Here is a 22,056-nt window from a genome sequence, read left to right on the forward strand (position 1 = left end):
CTCTCTCTCTCTTCCAACAACAACATGCCCTCGAAAAAGCCTCGGCACCGCCGGGCACTTCAGCTAGTATTTTTATATATCTCTATGAACAAGTCACTAACTGAAGGCAAGATTTAAGAGTTAACTCAACAGTTTAAATTGTTCCAGGCCAGAGAGGTTGTTTGGCATTGCATTAACAATGATCACATTGTTAAAAGGGTACTTATGCTCTTAATTACCAGACTTAACTTTCTGTGGTGAGCTTAATGGGCATTTAATGTGCAAATCCAACAAGTTCTTAAAAATAATGGGGAGGCTAAGGGAGCGATGCTATTTGTGCGATCAAATGGCAGAGTGGCGTAAATCATCCAGCAAGTTCTGGAGATTCGCAACTCACGATGTATCTCTCCATCCCCTGAATTTGCTGGCCAATTTGTACATTAATAATGGCGTGTGTCATTAACACACCGTTATTCTCCTGGAAGGTCCAGCCCATTAATCTGCCTGGCAGTGAGCTCTGACAGAGACAGTAATAGTTTCTAAAGGCCAGTGATATATATTTATAATGTTAACATCTGCCTTAATTTCAGTTTTACAGCTTGTTAATAATGCAGCATTACCGAGTTAATGATGCTGATTAAACAGCGCTCTGCGGAATTACACTGATGTACATGTGGCAACATGTGTGAGCTCGCCAATTATATCTCTTAGTAATCTTCCCTGTTTTCTGTCAATTTTACTGGTTATATGAAGTTTTAAAGACTTGCTGCTCTTATTAACTCCTCTTATTTTCAACATGTAGTTGTTACACATTTATAATTATTTGCAAAATACAAGCAGATGCGAGGGGGAGCAGTGAGTTGGCAGAAAATAAACTATGGAGTGATGCATCCTTCATGATCGGTTTATTTCCCATCAGTTTCCACAATTCCAACATATTACCTTATACCATCCATGAAGCTGATTTCTTGTTAAAAGTAGAGTCGCTTCCTTTTAAATTAAAAATGTCATAGTTTATGGAAAACCTTTTAAGGGTAAGTTTAGAAGAGTGGCAGATTGAGTTGCCTCTGCTCCACTCTGTTAAAATTTAGTATGATTATAGACTTCTGTCAAGCATTGAGGGAGCAAGTTTGAGGTATCCATGCACAATGTATATCTGCATCAGACTTACTCCTGTAGATGGGTGGATATGGGTCACTGTGGTTTTAGTCCATATAAGCAATAAAACCAAGGGATTCAAATTTCCCACCAGTCACAATGGTTGCCCAGAGAGCATCTAACAAGTTCCTGCAACAAGTCTGCACTGAACAAGACAGTCATCTCAGTTTATGGCTACATAGGGATTACATAGAGATTACATAAGATATACGGCACAGAAACAGGCCATTCGGTCCAACCAGTCCATGCCGGCATTTATGCTCCACTCGAGCCTCCTCCTGTCTTTTCTCATCTAAATCTATCAGGATAAACCTCTATTCCATTCACCCTCACCTGCTTGTCTAGCCTCCCCTTAAATGCACCTATACTAGTCGCTTTAACCACTCCCTGTGGTAGCGAGTTCCACATTCTCACCACTCTTTGGGTAAAGAAGTTTCTTCTGATTTCCCTATTGGATTTCTTGGTGACTATCTTATATTGATGGCCTGTAGTTGTGCTCTTCTCCACAAGTGGAAACACTCTCTCTGTGTCCACTCTATCAAAATCTTTCATAATTTTAAAGACCTCTATTAGGTCACCTCTCAGCCTTCTCTTTTCAAGAGAAAAGAGACCCAACCTGTTCATCTTTCCCTGATAGGTATAACCTTGAACTTCTGGTATCATCCTTGTAAATCATTAAAGACAAATTATTGATGAAAATACATTCAGGAAATTCAAAGTAAAAATGTTTTAACTGACCTGCAGGTTATTATTCGAGCGCTCTGCTCGGCATTTTTTAGTCTTTATATTACACCTAGAGAAACAGTCAAAAAAGTTGCAGTCTTCATCACCTGTACAATTTTGTTCAAGGATGTCACGCATTTTGGGTTCAAAGAAGGCCATGTCTACATCAATCGCAACAACCTGCAGCAGAAAAATGGAAATACAGCTTATATGGCCAAATTCATTTCAACAGCATCTAGTTATTGGTTGTTGTTGCATTCTCGTTTATAAAATGAGCTTCCGTATATAAGGATAGAAAATACTGTCAGCGATATTAGCAGGCAAAAACTTAAAAGTGTTTAGTTTCATTCCTGTCAGCTGTTTTAATGGGAAATGTTAGCCCATCTATTTGAAGTTTTACCGACACTGAGGGCAAAAATTACACTGGGAATTTACTCAACACAATCCTCAGCAATCAAGGCCGGACTGTGGTAAGCCAATGATTGAAGTTAAAAGAATTTTAACCACTCATATGGAACAGTTGGCCATCCTTAACACATTCACACGTAGGATATTTAACATATACACAGGAGATGTTTGACACAAAAACACATGAACTAGTGTTGGTACCTAACATTTTTTTGCATCTTATTTCAATCTCTGAACATTAATTGTCCTTAACATGCACATGTAATGTTTCCTACATTGCAACAGTGACTACATACGAACATACAAACATATGAATTAGGAGCAGGAGTAGGTCACTCGGCCCCTCGAGCCTGCTCCGCCATTCAATAAGATCATGGCTGATCCGATTACTCCACATTCCCGCCTACGCCCGATAACCTTTCACCCGCTTGCTTATCAAGAATCTATCTACCTCTGCCTTAAAAATATTCAAAGACTCTGCTTCCACCATCCTCTGAGGAAGAGAGTTCCAAAGACTCACGACCCTCTGTGAGAATAATTTCTCATCTCTGTCTTAAATGGGTGACCCCTTATTTTTAAACAGTGACCCCTGTAGTGTATGTACTTTGCAGAAGGAACTATATTCTGCAGCCCCTGTATACTGCAGTACCAGTAGTGACCACCCCTGTATATAAGCCTGTGTAGTAACTTTTGCATAGTAGTTCCAGGTTGTCTCCACTCAGTAAAGACCTGTTATAACCAACTCCTGCAGTCCATGTCTCAATTACACACGGACATAATACTGGCGACGAGCAGATCCGAACTTACCTACAGTCTGCACCACCTCATGGGGATCCATCCCTGAAGCGAAGTTATCAGAGGTCGAGGCCAGAAGGAAGAAAGAAAAAAAAATCATAAAACGAACAGAAGAAACGGGCGTCGACCGTGGGCATCCGCCTCTGATTCATTGGAGTTGAAGATTTGCAGGAGAGGCTGTCGAGAGCGGGGCTTGGTTATCCTGTCGATGGTGTTTCAGCTAATCGGGCTGGTGGCAGGTAGTACACTGATCCTTCCTGGGCTGTGGCGGTCTAGAGCTCGATCGGGTGGCTTTTCAATGGGGCCGAGCAGCGTTGTCGGGAAGAGGAGAGAGAGGGTGGAGCACACAGGGCGCAGCCGGTGCTACGAAGCCGGGCAGCATACAGACCCGAGAAGAGGGAGGCAAGAGTCCCGCAGGGTTGCTCCGACGACGGGGAAATAATTTAAAAAAATAGAAGCGCAGAAAGCCGCGAGGAGCTGCAGTTTGCTACGGGAACCGCGGAGAGCGGCGTTAGCAGCAGCGCGGGGGGAAGTGCGCGAAGACCATACGGCGTCGCCATCAAGGCATAAAACGCCAGCAACAGCGCTAGCAGCAGCGGAGGAGACAGAAGGCATGGGAGGTGCCATCTTAATCCAGCGGGGAAGAAGGCAAAGCACGGGAGGCGCCATTTTGTTAAATCGGGGAAGAAGGCAAAGCGCGGGAGGCGCCATCTTAGATTTCCAAGATGCCGAAGACTGGCAATATCACTGCCTTCGATAATGCAATAGAAGACTGGACCACGTATGTGGAAAGAGTCGAGGTATATTGCGAGGTAAACGAAGTAGCCGATGAGAAAAAGGCATCGGTACTACTAAACTTAATGGGCGCAAGAACGTATGGCCTATTGCGGAACCTGATTACTCCAGCCAAACCGAAGGCGAAGAGTTTTAACGAAATTGTTGATATCCTACAGGAACACCTAAATCCTACACCGCTGCTGATAGCAGAAAGATTTAAATTCCACAGGAGAAATCAGCATAAAGATGAGAGCAATGCTGATTACCTTACGGAACTATGCAAGCTATCAAAGCACTGCCAGTTCGGAGCAGGACCGGCAGATACCCTATGGGACAAATTTGTCTGTGGACTCCTGAGTGAAGGAACCCAGAAGAGGTTACTCTCAGAGAAAGAGCTGACGCTAGATAAGGCTTTCAGCGTGGCAGTATCGTACGAAGCAGCAGCAAGGGGAGCTGCGGAAATACAGCAAAAGCCACAGGAATACGGCACCCACGAAATGACACGGGGATTTGAAAAATGTTATCGCTGTGGCAGAACAACCCATGACCAGAAGGACTGCTGGTCCAAGGACAAAATATGCAGGCAATGCGGAAAGATGGGACACATTGCACGAGTTTGCAGGTCTGGGAAGAAGACTAACGACAACAAAAAGGCTACTAAGGAACAGTACAGGAAAGTACAAAAGATGACGGACAGTAGTTCCAAAACCAGATGAGCGATAGTGAATCCGGGAACAAGAGACTAAGCTGTCTCAAACTTCACAACGTAATCGTAAAAGAGGATCACCGAACCATTTGGGTCACCCTCACGATAGCAGGGTCCCAAGTCAAAATGGAATTGGATACAGGATCAGTTCTGACCGTCATGAATCGACGAGACTACGAGCGGCTATTCTCACACATACCCTTGAAAGACACATCCATTGTCTTGAAGACGTATACGGGGCAAAAAGTATACCCCAGAGGAAAAATACGGGTGCCTGTCGAATACAACGGCAAGGAAATACAGAAATTGTACCTGTACATACTGCAAGATGGTGGACCACCGTTATTGGGATGTGAATGGATCAGAAAGATAAGTTTAGACTGGCACTCCATTCAGGCACTGACGGTGGCTGGTAAAAAGGATGACGACATCACTCCTGGACGATTGTCAACAATCTTAGCTAACGCCAAAGAGGTATTTCAACAAGAACTGGGAACTCTTAAAGGTGTAACCGCCTCGATAAAAATAGAAGAGAATGCAATTCCCAAGTTTTTCAAAGCAAGACCGGTACCATATGCAATTCGCCCAGCCGTCGAGGCAGAGCTGGAGAATCTGGAGAATGCAGGCGTGTTATCTAAGGTAGACTGGAGCGAGTGGGCGACAGCCATCGTTCCTGTCATGAAGAAAACGTTAAACAATAAGTCTGAGGAGCCAAGGAAGGTTCGCATCTGTGGGCACTTCAAGGTGATGGTGAACCCTGTCCTTCACACAGTACAATATCCTCTTCCGAGGATAGAAGATATTTTCGCCTCACTATCTGGAGGGAAGCGTTTTACAAAAATTGACCTAGCACAAGCATATTTGCAGATGGAGGTTGAAGAATCCTCTAGGAAGTATCTCACGATAAACACTCACAAAGGTCTTTACCATGTAAGATTCGCGAAATTTTCATTAAAATAATCACGTAGGAAAGTAGGGTTAATAAAACAGCTTTATTGACCAAAAGAAGCTTTTACAGAGAAACCTTTGATAAAAGGGCACACAAAATGGCCGCCAGACCTCGTGACCAGCTTCTGGGACCATTTGAATTTCTGTTACTGCAAGCCAGACAGGCTTGTGGATTGAGGACATTAAAAGCCCGCGAAAACCAGTTTCGGGAAGCCGAAACTCATGGAACTGAGCATACATATTGATTGGATTATAAGTACAGGACAGATTTGGGTGGCAGGATGAGACCCATCAAGAAATGGGCGGACAATTGAACGAACGCTTAAACCCATTACACTGTACAAAGAGAAGCCGTTTAACAGCCATCCAGGGCAATCGCCAGACCAATCAATATACAAACCAAGTTACGGTAACAAAGCAAAGACACTATCGGCCCAGGGAGGCCAGTTCAGCTATCACCGACTCCCGTTATGAAGACAAAACACCCCTGCAGAGAGTTCTGCCCGCCAAAATTATTACAAAGACAGGACTATGATTTGGCGGGAGATAAGAATGTTCCAAAAAGTATAACTGTGGATTGAGTAAAGTCCATCAGTGAGTTCTCCATCGGTACGCTTCGGGACAGACTCCATTGGAACTAAACAACTTCGGTTCGGAACGTGTTCGGTGATCAGCCAGGCAAGGCCCGGCCACGACGAGAGGACGACGAGAAGAGTTTGGCTTGGAAGCCAGCTCGGCCAGGCAAGGCCCGGCCACGACGGGAAGACGACGAGAGAGGCCCGGTACTTTTGTCGGGAGATCATCGACGACGGTGGCATAGTGGTTAGCACTGTTGCCTCACAGCGTCAGGGACCCGGGTTCGAATCCGGCCTTGGGCGACTGTCTGTGTGGAGTTTGCACATTCTCCCCGTGTTTGCGTGGGTTTTCTCCAGGTGCTCCGGTTTCCTCCCACAGTCCAAAGATGTGCGGGTTAGGTTGATTGGCTATGATAAATTGACCCTTAGTGTTAGGGGGATTAAATACGTGGGGATAGGGTGGGATATGTGTTGGTGTAGGGGTTACGGGGATTGGGTGAGATATGTGTCGGTGCAGGCTCGATGGGCCGAAATGGCCTCTATCTGCACTGTGGGGTTTCTGTGATTCTGTGACCCAGGCCGGAGAAGAAGACTCTCAGGGCCCAGGCACTCCAGTTCTCCTCCACCGTTGAAGAAATCAGAAGGACAATTATGACTGTATAAAGAGTCATTTCGGAACCAGCGCCCCGCCCTGGGGAAGACCATCGGGAGATCATCGACGACCCAGGCCGGAGAAGAAGACACTCAGGGCCCGGTACCCCAGTTCTTCAACATCACATCGGCGAGTGCTCATCGCAGGAGAACCAAGAGGAAAACAAGCTGCGCCAGAAGCTTCCAAACCCACGTGACGACGGAAAGCTGTGTCGAAAGGCTGCAAAGCCTTTTTCGCAATTCTTAAAGTGGTGAGCATGATCCCGAGTCCCTCAAATCGAAACTTAGTTAGGTTATAGAGGGGAGGGGGTTAAGGGTAATTGTAATGTGTTACCCCTTTCACGATGTGCCGTGTGTTCCCCATTTCTATAGAGTTAAGTTTATAGATGTGTGCATGCTTGTAGTTGCTTTAATCTGTGTATATGACATGTATTTTATAATGTTGCAAACTGTTCAATAAAGGCATCCATTTCGTGCTATTCGACCTGGTCTATTGAGTTTTTTTCTGCACTACAGCTCCCTGCACCTAAGTCCAAGGTCTAGAACCGTAGGGGCGAGTGGGTCGAACCACTCACGGGTAATTATTGCAAGAAGCCTGGCAGGAGACCAGAGCAAGCAAGAGAAACCCCCTACAGAGATGGCGACCGCGGCAGGACCTTGGCAGCAGGAATGTAGTGTGTTAGATCAAGGTCTGAATAAACGAAATGTGATGGATGAGAGAATAGCGGATTATGTGTTTGGAAAGGTAAACCTTACAAAACAGTGGATATCCAACCTATTAAGAGATAGGCGCCCACTAGACGCAGCCATCAAGTGGACAGAAAGCAGAGAGCACAAAAGATCTGTAGAAAAGGCGGTCTGGCTGATGTGCTACAAGAAGCAAGTCCAGCTTTTGGACCAAGTCGTTGTAGCACAGACGGCCCAGATCAAAGGGTTACTAGCAGAAGTAGAGGAAAAGGTTGCGGGAGGAAAGAGACTGATTGCATCGCTCAACGCGCTGAATCAGGAGCGCCACTCCATAACCACTCGCCATGAGACCAAGATAGATTACTTGGAGTGTCAGGTCACTGAGGCCAAGACCAGTGAAGGAAGAATGAGAGACAGGTGTGTCCGCCTAGCTCAGCAGGTAAAGGCACAGGAGGAGAGTATTCTGGGAGCTAGAGCAGCGTACAAGATGGCCATCGAGGATAGGTCTGAGAACGCCGACCATAGCGCTTTCCAAAGGGAGCTAGAGGACCTGAGAACAGCCCTAGCGAAGGCAAACGGCTTGGTGTGTCTCATAAACCCACCAGCGAGCCATCTACAGTTAGCCAGGGAATCCAAAAGACCGATTCCGCGAGAGGCAGTTAGGGTACCAACCACCGAGCCCTCGGCACCTCCCAGCTATCATGAGTCTTGGGTTGCGGGGGAGGAAACGGTGGAATTAGTCGAAGAGATTCCTGAGGTAGAGCAACCCCAGGTAGTAGGGTCGAAGCCGGCACCGATGTGTCCCGCTCGACACCGGAGGCTCGGTCCGGACGAAGACAATGGCGATGACGGACCCCTCGTGAATCAGATCGTAATGCCCCACAGCGCACAACAGCTAAGGGCAATGATAAGCCACATCCCAAAACTCTCCGAGTCAGGAGATCCCTCCGTCCATTTTAGGGACGTGGAGCAGACCGCAGCAGTTAATGACTGCGATGGGAGAGAGCAGTCCAGAATGCTGCTGTTCTCCCTGGACAGCTCGATCCTCCAGTGTCTCTCTGACGAGAGCAAGAGAGGGCACAAGGAGTATGAGGATTTACGGGACGAGGTCCTGGAGGTTATGGGGGAAGATGACGGAAGTCCGTTCCTCCGATTGGGTAGGACGGTACAGCTAGAGGGAGAGCCCCCACGGGTTTTCGCCGGAAGGTTGTGGCCAGTGTATCGGCGCAGCTGCCCGGGCGGGCCGGCCCGGGACGGGCTGGACGCTGGTCAAAGGGCTCATTGGCTCCGGTGCCTGGTCACCAATTGCTTGCCACAGGTGAGGGAGCAGGCCAAAACATGGTTTGACCCCAATAACCCCCGCACCACGGAGGAGATAGTACTTGATCAGCTCACGATAGGTTACAGGAACAGCAGGAGTAAGGAAGTGCCTCCCCCGAAGGGAAAGGTGCATGAGGTGAGGCCTGCAGCTCCTGTTAAAAAGGAATGGCATCAGGAGGGGAATCGCCCTCCCCAAGCCAAGAATAGTTGTTACGGGTGTGGGAAGGAAGGTCACTGGCGCCGGGACTGTAAAAATCCCTGGAAGGATTTAAAGGGAAAAGCTCCCTCAGCCCCAGCCCAAACGCCCATCCGGGAGAAAGGAGCCGATGTGTCGATCCATCCCGATGTGATCGAGTCAGTTTTAGAGGCAATGCGGTCTCTAATGACCTCGCAGGGGAAGGTGGCAGTCGCCAATGGCCCTGTTACTCCCCCAGCCCCAACCGCAGCGCCCCAATGACTAAAGCCCGCGCAGCCCGTCTACCTGTGTCCGCTCCGGTATGACGCATGGAGAAGACCCCTTGTGGAGATGGAGGTAGAGAAGGAAAAGGGTAGTTACCTGTTGGATACGGGGGCATCATGTACCGTGATCCACACAGCTAAACCTTTTGCCTCACCTCTGTCTACCCAGGCTCCATTCTCAGTAGCGGGTTTCACAGGCAAAGAACAGGCTGGCGCGTTCTCCATCCCGCTCTCCATTCATTTGGGAGCACTCCACACCACATGGACGTGTATCCTGATGAAGTGGAACGAGGGGGGTGGTAAAGGCATCCTCGGGTCTGATTTCTTGGTGGAACACGGGATGCTCGTGGACCTTAGAAATCACTGTCTCTGGGGAGCTGAGAATGGGTTAGGCAAGGTAGTCGTGATCCCAGAGAGGGGAGAAAAGGGGACGCTTTGCACCATGAAGCCGTCAGGAGGTTACGACCTCGAGCTTATGGTCGCGGACGTCCCAACGGACTTGCAAGCGTTTGTGTCGGACAATTTGACCGCATTTGCGACCCACAAGCACGACTGTGGGAGGGTCACCGGGTTTGAGGTCAGCATAGACGGGGACCCCATGATCCGACCCCAAAAGCAGTATAACTTCCCCAAGGAAGCAGAACCCGACATGGAGACAACAATATCTTCATTGGTGCAGCAGGGCGTGTTGAGGCCGATAGCCACTCACGTGAACTCCCCATTATGGCCGGTAAGGAAGCCGGACAATTCATGGAGGGCCACGGTGGACTACAGAGTCCTCAACAGTAACATCCCAGCCTGCGCGCCCACGGTAGCAGCAGTTGCCGACCTAATAGGGAGTATTCCAGCATCCGCGACCACGTTCACGGTGCTGGATATCTCGAACGGTTTTTGGTCCATTCCGTTGCGGCGGGAGGATCAGTACAAGTTTGCCTTTACTTTTAAAGGGCAACAGTACACTTGGAACTGCTTGCCACAGGGTTTCCACAACAGCCCCAGCATTTCCATCAGTGCATGGCAGGAAGTTTAAAGGAATTTAGCCAGCCCAATCAGATAGTGCAGTATGTGGACGACTTGCTCCTGTTCACTGATTCAAGGGAGGAGCACGGCCCGCTATTAGCCGAATTATTGGAGCTACTGGAAAGGAAGGGTTTTAAAGTAAACCCAAAGAAAGCACGGATCGGCCAGCAGGAGGTGAAATTCCTGGGTCTGACCATCCGCGCTGGGGAAAGAGCCATAGATAAGGCTAGGCGGGAATCGGTGCAAGATTTGCCGATTCCTAACACAGTAACGGGTGTGAGGTCCTTTTTGGGACTAACCGGGTACTGCAGAGACTTCATCGAGGACTATGCAGCCACAGCAGCCCCGCTACTCCGACTCTTACACAAGGGAGTCGAGTGGTCTTGGGACGAGGGTTGTCAGGCAGCATTCGAGAAGTTGAAAAGGGACCTGCAGACCGCGCCAGCCCTAGGGGCCATAGATGGGGGGGAGGAGTTTATCCTGGAAGTAGCCGCCAGTGGAGACAGCCTGAGCGCCGTGCTGCTCCAGGAGCGACACGGCAAGCTGAGGCCGGTGGTCTACTCCTCAGGGTGCTTACGGATGTGGAGAGGAGTTTTTCCAATTGCGAACGGCATCTCCTGGCCACGCATTGGGCTGTGAACAGATCAGCGATCTTCACAGGAACCTCTCCCATCACTCTCCTCACCCACCACACACCCACAAAGATGCTTCTGGATGGAAGGATTAAGGATGGGACCGTAAGCAGCGCTCGGATTGCGCGCTGGACCCTCCTCCTTTCCCAGATGGATCTCAAGGTTAAAGGTCTTTGCGAGCCGAAGCTTGCGGCCAACGTGGCATATCCCGGAACAGCCCATCGGTGTTCCGTCGAAGGGGTATGGGAGGTCAACATAGGTTTACGGGCCGGGATACACCCCACAGGCCGCGAGATCTACGTAGACGGTTCCAGCACAGTATCTGCTGGTGAACGACTCACAGGGTGTGGAGTTTATGACCCCGCGGCAAACATTGCCCTGGCGATTAGGCTCCCCAGCACTATGAGCGCACAGCAGGCTGAACTGTCCGCGGTGGCGTACGTGGTTACCCACCCCGAGATCTTCCCAACCCCATACACGATTTGCTCGGACAGCATGTTCACATGCAATTCGTGTACGGAATACCTGGCCATTTGGTCTCGTCGCGGATATACCTCCGCGGACGGACGACCTTTAACAGTCAAGCCCTTGCTGGAAAAGATCCTGGCAGCAGTGGGGGAGGAAGGGGAAGTGTTCATCCACAAGGTGAAGGCTCATTCCACCACAGAACCCCGCAGTCAGGGTAACCAGCAGGCGGATGCGCTAGCCAGGGAGGGTGCCCGCAACGGCATTTTCTGGGACCCCTATGGACCCGGACCCATGGCAGCGATCCGAGGCAGGGAGGGGGCTCCAGGGAACACAGGGGTGACACCGCCCCTAGACCTAAAGACCGTCCAAACCCTGGATCCCGCCCTGAAAACAGTCCTCAATGCTATTGCTGAGGGCAAGCAGGTAGAGGGTCCGTACAGTACAGCAGCCCTCTCCGTCAAGGAAGGCATGTTGTTCCGGGAGGAACAGTGGGTTGTGCCGCAGCAGCACCGAAGGGAATTCCTTCAACTGGCCCATGAGGGTCCAGGGGCAGGACACCCCGGGCCTGAGGTTACCTGGCAACGGGTAGAGCAGGCGGGATGGTGGCCGGGACTTCGAGACGATGTCCGCAAGTTCTGTAGTAGCTGTCTTGTGTGCGCTGCAAACAACCCAGACCCCCAGAAAAGGAAGGTGCCCATGGGGCACGTCAGGAGGGTAGAGGGACCATGGCAATCAATACAGGTCGACTACATAGGGCCCCTGCCCACCGCCAAGGAAGGCTATAAGTACTGCCTTGTCCTGGTGGATGTGTTTACCAAGTGGGTAGAAGCCTTCCCGTGTAGAACAGCTACGGCGCTGGGTACTGCCAAGATCTTGGTCCGGGAAGTGTTCTCACAGTGGGGGCTCCCCCGGTTTGTTGAGTCCAACCGAGGGAGTCATTTCACCGGCCAAGTGATGCAGAACACCCTCATGCTCTTGGGCATTGAAGGGAAGTGGCACGTAGCGCACAATCCCCAGTCATCCGGGATTGTTGAACGCATGAACCGGACCCTCAAGGAAAAGCTGAGGAAAGAGGCAATGGGCTCGCCCCAGAAGTGGGCGGAGATCCTGCCTCTAGTCCTCATGGGGATCCGGGCCAGCCAGTCCAAAAGTACGGGGTACTCCCCGCACGAGTTAATGACTGGGAGGATCATGCGAACACCCACCCATGTACTAGCCCCGGTGCTCACTGAGGGCCAGCTCCAAGAGGTGAATCGGGACAAGTTCGTCCAAACCCTTTTGGAGCGCCTGAAACAGGTTTATGAGCAAGCGGCTGGGAACATGGGGAGACAGCATCAGGGCAACCGACTGTTGCTGGAACCCCGTAACAAGCAAGAGTGGGAAGTCGGAGACCAGGTCATGGTTAGGAACTATGCCCGAGTAGGGAGTCTAGAACCACTGTACATGGGGCCCTACAGCATTGTAGACAAGGCCAGCCCCATGGTGTACGCAGTGAAGGTGCCCCGACGTACTAAATGGTTTCACATTAACCAGTGTAAACTGTTTAAGCCGGGTGCACAAGGGCCAACAACAGGGGCCAGGTCTGAGGACAGAAATCCTCAGCCTGAGACGGAGTCACAGACCACACAGGCTGGAACTGTAGCCTGCGTGAGGGGAGGAGTCATCCCATTGGAGTGGGAGGTCTCCCCGTTAGTTTGGGATTCGGACGAGGAAGAGCCCGAACAGCTCGACCCCGCCCCTGAACCGATCACGGAGGAGGAGGAGTCGGAGGACGAAGGTCTCGCCCCCGACTCGAGCTTAGGGATTGGGGGCGGAGACTCACCACCTGTGGGGACAGGTGGGGTGGAGTCTGATGCCACGGATCCCAGCCCCGGGGGGGCGGAGCCTGAGGGAAGGGAGCCGGAGCCGGCAGCTGTGGTGGGACCACAGGCTGCGACGGTGAAGGTCCCGATCCCCGGTCCGTTAGCCCTGGGAGCCTCGCCCAAGGCGCCCCCTCGTAGGTCGGCTCGGACGCCTCAGCCCAGAAAGTTTTGGTCAGATTCTCTTTACTTCCCCCAACCTCGATCCAGGGTAGCCCAGGAAAGACACGATTCCAGTTCAGCAGCGACAGGCTGCGGGGGATCAAAGCCGAAGGTCAGTGCAGCCCCACCACAGGGAGCGGCACGCTGCAGCCCTCACAGGAATTAGGTAGGCTGCCCGAAGGAGGGCGGCGCTGTACATAAGTTTAGGTATGTTAAGTTTAGGTAATGATAAGTTAAGTAATTTTAATGTTAGTTTAAGGCATGTAAAGTTTAAGATGATGGGGATGTTTTAAAAGGTAGTTTTCAAAGTCTGCCCAGTATGTGTGTTTGTTTGGAAGCGGGGTCAAGGGACCCGAGCGTCCGTTTAATTAGGCCAGCGCCTATTGGGAGCCTGGCTACATCATCTTATCGGTTACAGAAACCAGGAATACAATGGAGAGGATTCTCGTGGTGCTCGCGGCGATCGGGTGCGGGCTGGCCTACCGAGGCTGCACCAAGGATGTCGTCGTGTTCGGATGCTCCGGGGACACAGCCCCCATCGCGACGGATGGGACGGGGAAGCGAGAGGTTGAGGAAACCGCCACCTACTTCCACCAAGGGAGATGGCCAGGATGGCTGGGGTCGAATTCTACAGAATACTCCAGCAAATCCGGGTTTGCCTACCAAGAGACTTCGTTACTGTGCCCTCGGGTGAGGATCATTGCACCCAGAGTCAGCGTTACCGTGGGAAAGAGGATCTGTTTGGTGTGTAATGGGAACGTACCGCTAAGTAGATGGTGGTGGCTTCGAAAGCTGGGAAAGGATATGAAGAACTCTACAATCAAGTGGGAGCGACTGGGTAACAATACCCATCGGACAATTACGGGGACTCACGGACAATTACGTGTGTGTTGGGACAAATGGTGGGAACCAGATGAAGGAATATATGTCTGCATGTGGGGTTCGAAGTACGTTTGCCCCAAAGGCATATCCATCTTTTTCCAGAGGCAGTGGCAGGATGAAGGGAAAGGGATGAGGTGGGACGTCAGCACCCGGGCGTGCGGTGTCCCATTCTCCCCGATTCCGGTAAACGCCACTGAACTCATCACCCGCCCACGCAAGCCCCTGCCCACGATTCCGGTAGCGCTAGCCCAGAAGGAAGGGTGCCCCACCACCACAAAGGGACCCGGGAACGGTTCGGTCAGATGCTGTACCAAGGGGTACACTACGCGGTGGCCTCAGTGATTTTAAACCTCACTGAGGTACGATTGCCGGAGTGGTGTCCCAAGGAAATGGAGCAATTGTACCAGGTCCTGTTAACCAGGATGTTCAGACCATTTTATGAGTTTGACTTTGCCGACATCGACAAAGCCGAATTGTACACCACACCACAGGAAGTTTTGGATCGGGTAGGGAGGCAAAGAAGGGGTACTGTAAATGACATATTCACTGCTTTTAGTACTGGGACGTCTGTTGTCAACGCTCTAGACAACATGGAGCTGCAGACACAGATTAATGGTCTAAAGGCCCAGTTAAGGAACATACTGACAAACGAAAATAAGGTAGTGGGTTCTGAGCTACATGAGGACCAGGCCATGACACTACACTTAAAAGAAATAATCGCTGAGCTGGAGAAACACGCTAGAACAGTAAATGCACTCATTAGGGAGGATCGGAATGCGTCCGATCAGGCTGCACAGAACAAGGCTTGTGTGCTATACGGGGCGTGGTTACTGGGCGAGGGCCGCAGTAATCTGGAGGATTTAAAAAAAGGTTTGGTCCCGTCCTGGATCAGCAATAAGCACTTGCAAGCGCGCCACCCTTTTGAGAACGCATTAAGTCCGTGCCAGCTCAGACTAGCTGCAGAGGCGTACCCAGTCCCAGTGGACTGCGGACGCTCAAATCACACTATCATGGGAATAGTGGTGAGGATGCCGGTGTTGGGTCCCACAGCTAAACCCGCCCCGGTATACAGGGTGGAGAACATTGGAGTCATTCAGGGGGGTGCGCACATTCGTTACGCAGTGGTCCCGCCTTATGTCATCAGATGGGAGCGTACGACGACAGGCACCGACCTCTCGGGGTGTCGAAGCCGGGGAGCACACATCATCCTGTTTCCCCAGCACTTGAATGCCTTTTTAAAACCACAGTGTGGGTTCAGAGCTGCTAGCGCGAAGCCGGTAAATTGCACCATGGAGGCAATGGCAAAAGACCATGTGCCCCCGCAGGTGGCATATATCGGAGGTGGAACATACTGTGTTACCACTGCAGTGCCTCACTACAACCACGGACAGCACGGGTGGTGTCCGGTCAGTGACAGCAGTTTCTGTTTCAAACCCAGGGCTGAAGTTCAAGTGGCACAACAGCGAATTGTCCCCATTCCTGTACCTTCCACCGTTCACCTCACTGTAAAAGAGAATTTCACGGATTTGCAGCGATTCATTGCGCATTTTGGTTATGTCATTCCCCCTCTCCCCGAACACCTCACCAAGATTTTAAAAGCCGTAATAGTCTCGCAGAAGCATTTTTACACACTCGAGCAGAAGACATTGGAGATAGGGAAAGACATATTAGACATAGTCACCCCACCATGGTGGGACCTGTTCACTAATATAGAGATCCCGCCCTGGATTAGAATAGCATCCCACATCCTAGTAGTGTGTCAGGTTTTGATTGTAATATATTTACTTTTCGTGCATTGCAATAGAGGCAAACGCCTCCAGAGGCACGAGAACACAGGAGAATGGAGAGAACGCTATGTACGAGTGGGTGAAGAGACCCCCGCTTAGGCTGCTATGTATTAAAGGATAAAGCGTCCCTCCACTCTTGGTTTTGGTTACTATATGATTTTAAGTGTTATAACGGTTGATCGGTTTTCTATTTTTGATTAACAAAATGTATATGCAGGTGGTGTAAGGGGTATCGGCCCCTTCACATCTGAAAGATGAATGTGTTATAGTCAGAGGTAGTACTGCCTATGGTTGTCCAACTGTACACAATGTAATTTTCTGAAATGGGAACTGCATGTGTCGTGGGGGTCATAGATAGTTCATTACCAGGAATGTTTGGATGTGGGGAATCAGGGAAAATTTGCTGTAAGATTCGCGAAATTTTCATTAAAATAATCACGTAGGAAAGTAGGGTTAATAAAACAGCTTTATTGACCAAAAGAAGCTTTTACAGAGAAACCTTTGATAAAAGGGCACACAAAATGGCCGCCAGACCTCGTGACCAGCTTCTGGGACCATTTGAATTTCTGTTACTGCAAGCCAGACAGGCTTGTGGATTGAGGACATTAAAAGCCCGCGAAAACCAGTTTCGGGAAGCCGAAACTCATGGAACTGAGCATACATATTGATTGGATTATAAGTACAGGACAGATTTGGGTGGCAGGATGAGACCCATCAAGAAATGGGCGGACAATTGAACGAACGCTTAAACCCATTACACTGTACAAAGAGAAGCCGTTTAACAGCCATCCAGGGCAATCGCCAGACCAATCAATATACAAACCAAGTTACGGTAACAAAGCAAAGACATTATCGGCCCAGGGAGGCCAGTTCAGCTATCACCGACTCCCGTTATGAAGACAAAACACCCCTGCAGAGAGTTCTGCCCGCCAAAATTATTACAAAGACAGGACTATGATTTGGCGGGAGATAAGCATGTTCCAAAAAGTATAACTGTGGATTGAGTAAAGTCCATCAGTGAGTTCTCCATCGGTACGCTTCGGGACAGACTCCATCGGAACTAAACAACTTCGGTTCGGAACGTGCTCGGTGTTCGGCCAGGCAAGGCCCGGCCACGACGAGAGGACGACGAGAAGAGTTTGGCTTGTAAGTCAGCTCGGCCAGGCAAGGCCCGGCCACGACGGGAAGACGACGAGGGAGGCCCGGGTACTTTTGTTGGGAGATCATCGACGACTCAGGCCGGAGAAGAAGACCCTCAGGGCCCAGGTACTCCAGTTCTCCTCCACCGTTGGAGAAATCAGAAGGACAATTATGACTGTACAAAGAGTCATTTCGGAACCAGCGCCCCGCCCCGGGGAAGACCATCGGGAGATCATCGACGACCCAGGCCGGAGAAGAAGACACTCAGGGCCCGGTACCCCAGTTCTTCAACATCACATCGGCGAGTGCTCATCGCAGGAGAACCAAGAGGAAAACAAGCTGTGCCAGAAGCTTCCAAACCCACGTGACGACGGAAAGCTGTGTCGAAAGGATGCAAAGCCTTTTTCGCAATTCTTAAAGTGGTGAGCATGATCCCGAGTCCCTCAAATCGAAACTTAGTTAGGTTATAGAGGGGAGGGGGTTAAGGATAATTGTAATGTGTTACCCCTTTCACGATGTGCCGTGTGTTCCCCATTTCTATAGAGTTAAGTTTATAGATGTGTGCATGCTTGTAGTTGCTTTAATCTGTGCATATGACATGTATTTTATAATGTTGCAAACTGTTCAATAAAGGCATCCATTTCGTGCTATTCGACCTGGTCTATTGAGTTTTTTTCTGCACTACAGCTCCCTGCACCTAAGTCCAAGGTCTAGAACCGTAGGGGCGAGTGGGTCGAACCACTCACGGGTAATTATTGCAAGAAGCCTGGCAGGAGACCAGAGCAAGCAAGAGAAACCCCCTACAACCAGTATAATCAACTGGTATTCGGAGTAGCATCAGCTCCGACGATATGGCAAAGAGCGATGGAACAAGTCCTGCAAGGGATTCCGGGAACTCAGTGTTACTTGGACGACATCCTAGTGACAGGTGAAGGTGACAGTGAACACCTTGCCAACCTAGAGCAGGTGCTCACTAGACTAAGAGAGCATGGGCTATGAGCCAATCGCCCCAAGTGCGAGTTTTTTAAGAAGCAGATATCGTATTGTGGCCATGTGATTGATGAAGAGGGGTTACATAAGTCCCCTGACAAAATTGAAGCGGTAGTTAAGGCTCCAGCGCCTGAAAATGTGTCGCAACTGAGGTCATTCATCGGATTGGTGAATTACTACCATAAGTTTTTGCCGAACTTGTCCACAATTCTGCACCCACTGAACGCCCTACTACAAAGTGGAGTAGCATGGAAATGGAGCGATGAATGTGAGCGGGCCTTTCAGAAGAGTAAGGACCTAATTACTTCAAGAGAAGTATTGTCTCACTACAACCCATCACTACCGATAAGGCTGGCGTGTGATGCGTCTCCCTACGGCATTGGAGCGGTACTGTCACATAAATTCCTTGATGGTTCAGAGCGGCCGATAGCTTTTGCGTCACACTCGTTAACTTCAGCCGAGCGTAACTATGCCCAGATTGACAGAGAGGCCCTCAGCCTGGTGTGGGGGGTGAAGAAGTTCAATCACTACCTGCACGGTCAGAAATTTACTCTACTAACTGATCATCAACCTCTTGACTCCATTTTCAACCCTCAGAAGGGCGTCCCGATAATGACAGCACAACGGCTACAGAGGTGGTCCCTTTTCCTAGGGGCACACCAATATGACATCGAGTACAAAGGGACTAAACAGCATGGGAATGCTGATGGATTGTCGTGCCTACCGTTGCCGACGGTGGAAGAAGCACCTGCAGTGGATCCAGTGGAGATATTCCACTCGACCATAGTCAAATGTCTCCCTGTGACGAATGCAAACATAGAAAAGGAAACACGAAATGACCCGACACTCTCCTGGGTCTATGATTTAATGGTGAAGGGATGGCCAGCACATGGCGAACCACTGCTGCCAGCATTCTCGCCGAGAAGAGAACAGCTGTCAGTGTGCAGAGGAACCTTGATGTGTGGATCCAGAGTAGTAATTCCACCCAAATTGAAGGATAGAGTGCTCAATGAGCTTCATGAGGGTCATCTGGGAGGGGTAAAAATGAAGAACTTAGCCAGAGCGTTTGTGTGGTGGCCGGGAATCGATAGAGAAATCGAAGAGATGACCAAGAGCTGTACAGGATGCCAGAAGGTCCAAAATGCCCCACCACAAGCCCCTCTACATCCATGGGAGTGGCCCTCATCTCCATGGCAAAGGGTGCACATTGATTTTGCTGGTCCATTTATGGACTCGATGTTTTTAATTGCGGTGGATGCACATTCAAAGTGGCCAGAGGTAATAAAAATGTCCTCAACCACCACAGAAAAAACTATCACAGTCTTACGAACCATATTCGCCAGAAATGGGCTGCCTGAACAGATTTGCTCTGACAATGGACCACAGTTTGTGTCTGAAGAGTTCCGGAGGTTCTTAAAGAACAATGGTGTTAAGCATTACACATCCGCCCCATATCATCCAGCCAACAATGGATTGGCTGAGAGGTTCGTTCAAACATTCAAGAAGGCTATCAAGGCAATGTGTAATGAAGACATACCCCTACAACACAAGGTGGATAACTTTTTGTTTGCCTACCGGAATGCGACACATGTGGTTACCAACCAAACTCCAGCCATGATGTTCTTCAATCGAAGACTACGATGCCGCCTGGATTTGGTTAAGCCAAACATCAGAAGAGATGAGGAGAACAGGCAGTTTCAGAATATGAATGAAAGGCCGACCAGGAGTTTTAAGATAGGTCAACCAGTTTTGGCCCGGGATTACCGCACAGAGAAATGGCAGCCAGGAATGATCTGCACACGGCAAGGACCTCTAATGTATACCGTGGACGTTGGAGAGAGCATTGGAAGACGCCATGCTGACCAGATTCTAGAGTCACTGGAAAACGTCAATTCCACACCACGATCCGATACACGTGGCGATGAAACCGAAGTACCAATTGCATCTACCTCAGAATCGGTCATATTGGAAGCAGACAAACCAAACAACGACGTTGATCCCGAATCAACTTTGCCAGAAGAACCTGATACCCCAAAGAGTCGTTATCCAGACAGAATCAGGAAGCCTCCTCAAAGACTGAACTTATAATTGCTTAACTTCAACTAATGTATCTAGCAACTGTAATTGTAAATATGTTATTTAATTAGTAATCGAATGTTATGTACTGTTTAGCTAAAAGGGGAGGAATTGTAGTGTATGTACTTTGCAGAAGGAACTATATTCTGCAGCCCCTGTATACTGCAGTACCAGTAGTGGCCACCCCTGTATATAAGCCCGTGTAGTAACTTTTGCATAGTAGTTCCAGGTTGTCTCCACTCAGTAAAGACCTGTTATAACCAACTCCTGCAGTCCGTGTCTCAATTACACATGGACATAATAACCCCTATAACTAGATTCTCCCACAAGAGGAAACATCCTCTCCACATCCACCCTATCCAGACCCCTCAGGATCTTATATGTTTCAATCAAGTCACCTCTTATTCTTCTAAACTCCAGCGGATACAAGCCTAACCTGTCCAACCTTTCCTCATAAGACAACCCGCCCATTCCAGGTATTAGTCTAGTAAACCTTCTCTGAACTGCTTCCAACGCATTTACATCCTTCCTTAAATAAGGAGACCAATACTGTACACAGTACTCCAGATGTGGTCTCACCAATGCCCTGAAGCATAACCTCCCTACTTTTGTATTCAATTCCCCTCGCAATAAACGATAACATTCTATTAGCTTTCCTAATTACTTGCTGTACCTGCATAGTAACCTTTTGTGGTTCATGCACTAGGACACCCAGATCCCTCTGCATCTCAGAGCTCTGCAATCTCTCACCATTCAGATAATATGCTTCTTTTTTTTCTTGCCAAAATGGACAACTTCACATTTTCCCACATTATACTCCATTTGCCAGATCTTTGCCCACTCACTTAACTTATCTATATCCCTTTGTAGCCTCCTTATGTCCTCTTCACAATTTACTTTCCTACCTATCTTTGTGTCATCAGCAAATTTAGCAACCATACCTTCGGTCCCTTCATCCAAGTTATTTATATAAATTGTAAAAAGTTGAGGCCCCAGCACCAATCCCTGTGGCACACCACTCGTTACATCTTGCCAATCAGAAAATGACCCATTTATGTCTACAGTCTGTTTCCTGTTAGCTAGCCAATCTTCTATCCATGCCAATATGTTACCCCCTACACCATGAGCTTTTATTTTCCGCAATAACCTTTGATGTGGCACCTTATCAAATGCCTTCTGGAAATCTAAGTACAGTACATCCACCAGTTCCCCTTTATCCTCAAAGAACTCCAATAAATTGGTTAAACATGATTTCCCTTTCACAAAACCATGTTGATTCTGCCTAAATAACAACAGAAAATGCTGGAAAAACTCAGCAAGTCAGGCAACATCCGTGGAGAGAAATTTGAGTTGACGTTTCGGGTTTGACCCTTCTTCAAAACTGGAGAGAAAAGGAACTAGATCGAAGGCAGGGCTGCGATCGGACAAAAGAATTAAAGAACCAAAAGAAGTAAAAGAGATTAGAAGCTAGACGAGATGGTAATAGGCTGTGATTAGGTGTGATTCTGCCTGATTACTTTGAACTTTTCTAAATGCCCTGCTATAACGTCTTTAATAATAGCTTCTAACATCTTCCCTATGACAGATGTTAAGCTAACTGGCCTGTAGTTTCCTGCTTTCTGTCTCCCTCCCTTTCTGAATAAAGGAGATACATTCACTATTTTCCAATCTAGTGGAACATTCCCCAAATCTAGGGAATTTTGGAAAATTAAAACCAATGCATCAACTGTCTCATTAGTCACTTCTTTAAAGACCCTAGGATGAAGTCCATCAGGACCCGAGGACTTGTCAGCCCGCAGCTCCAACAATTTGCTCAGTACCACTTCCCTGGTGATTATAATTTTCTTGAGTTCC

General features: G+C 49.1%; 1 protein-coding gene across 1 annotated transcript in view; it reads right to left on the reverse strand.

Annotated features, from left to right (window-relative positions):
- dipk1c (divergent protein kinase domain 1C) overlaps positions 1 to 22,056 on the reverse strand; it is a 115,741-nt gene that overhangs the window by 31,347 nt on the left and 62,338 nt on the right. The window contains exon 3 of the mRNA XM_085993420.1: positions 1,876 to 2,040. Coding sequence (XP_085849546.1) covers positions 1,876 to 2,040 — 165 coding nt within the window. The remainder of the gene's footprint in view (positions 1 to 1,875; positions 2,041 to 22,056) is intronic.

The sequence above is a fragment of the Somniosus microcephalus genome, chromosome 7 (genome assembly GCF_052327205.1).
Source record: "Somniosus microcephalus isolate GS21.2 chromosome 7, FLI_Smic_1.0, whole genome shotgun sequence".
Lineage (NCBI taxonomy): Eukaryota > Metazoa > Chordata > Chondrichthyes > Squaliformes > Somniosidae > Somniosus > Somniosus microcephalus.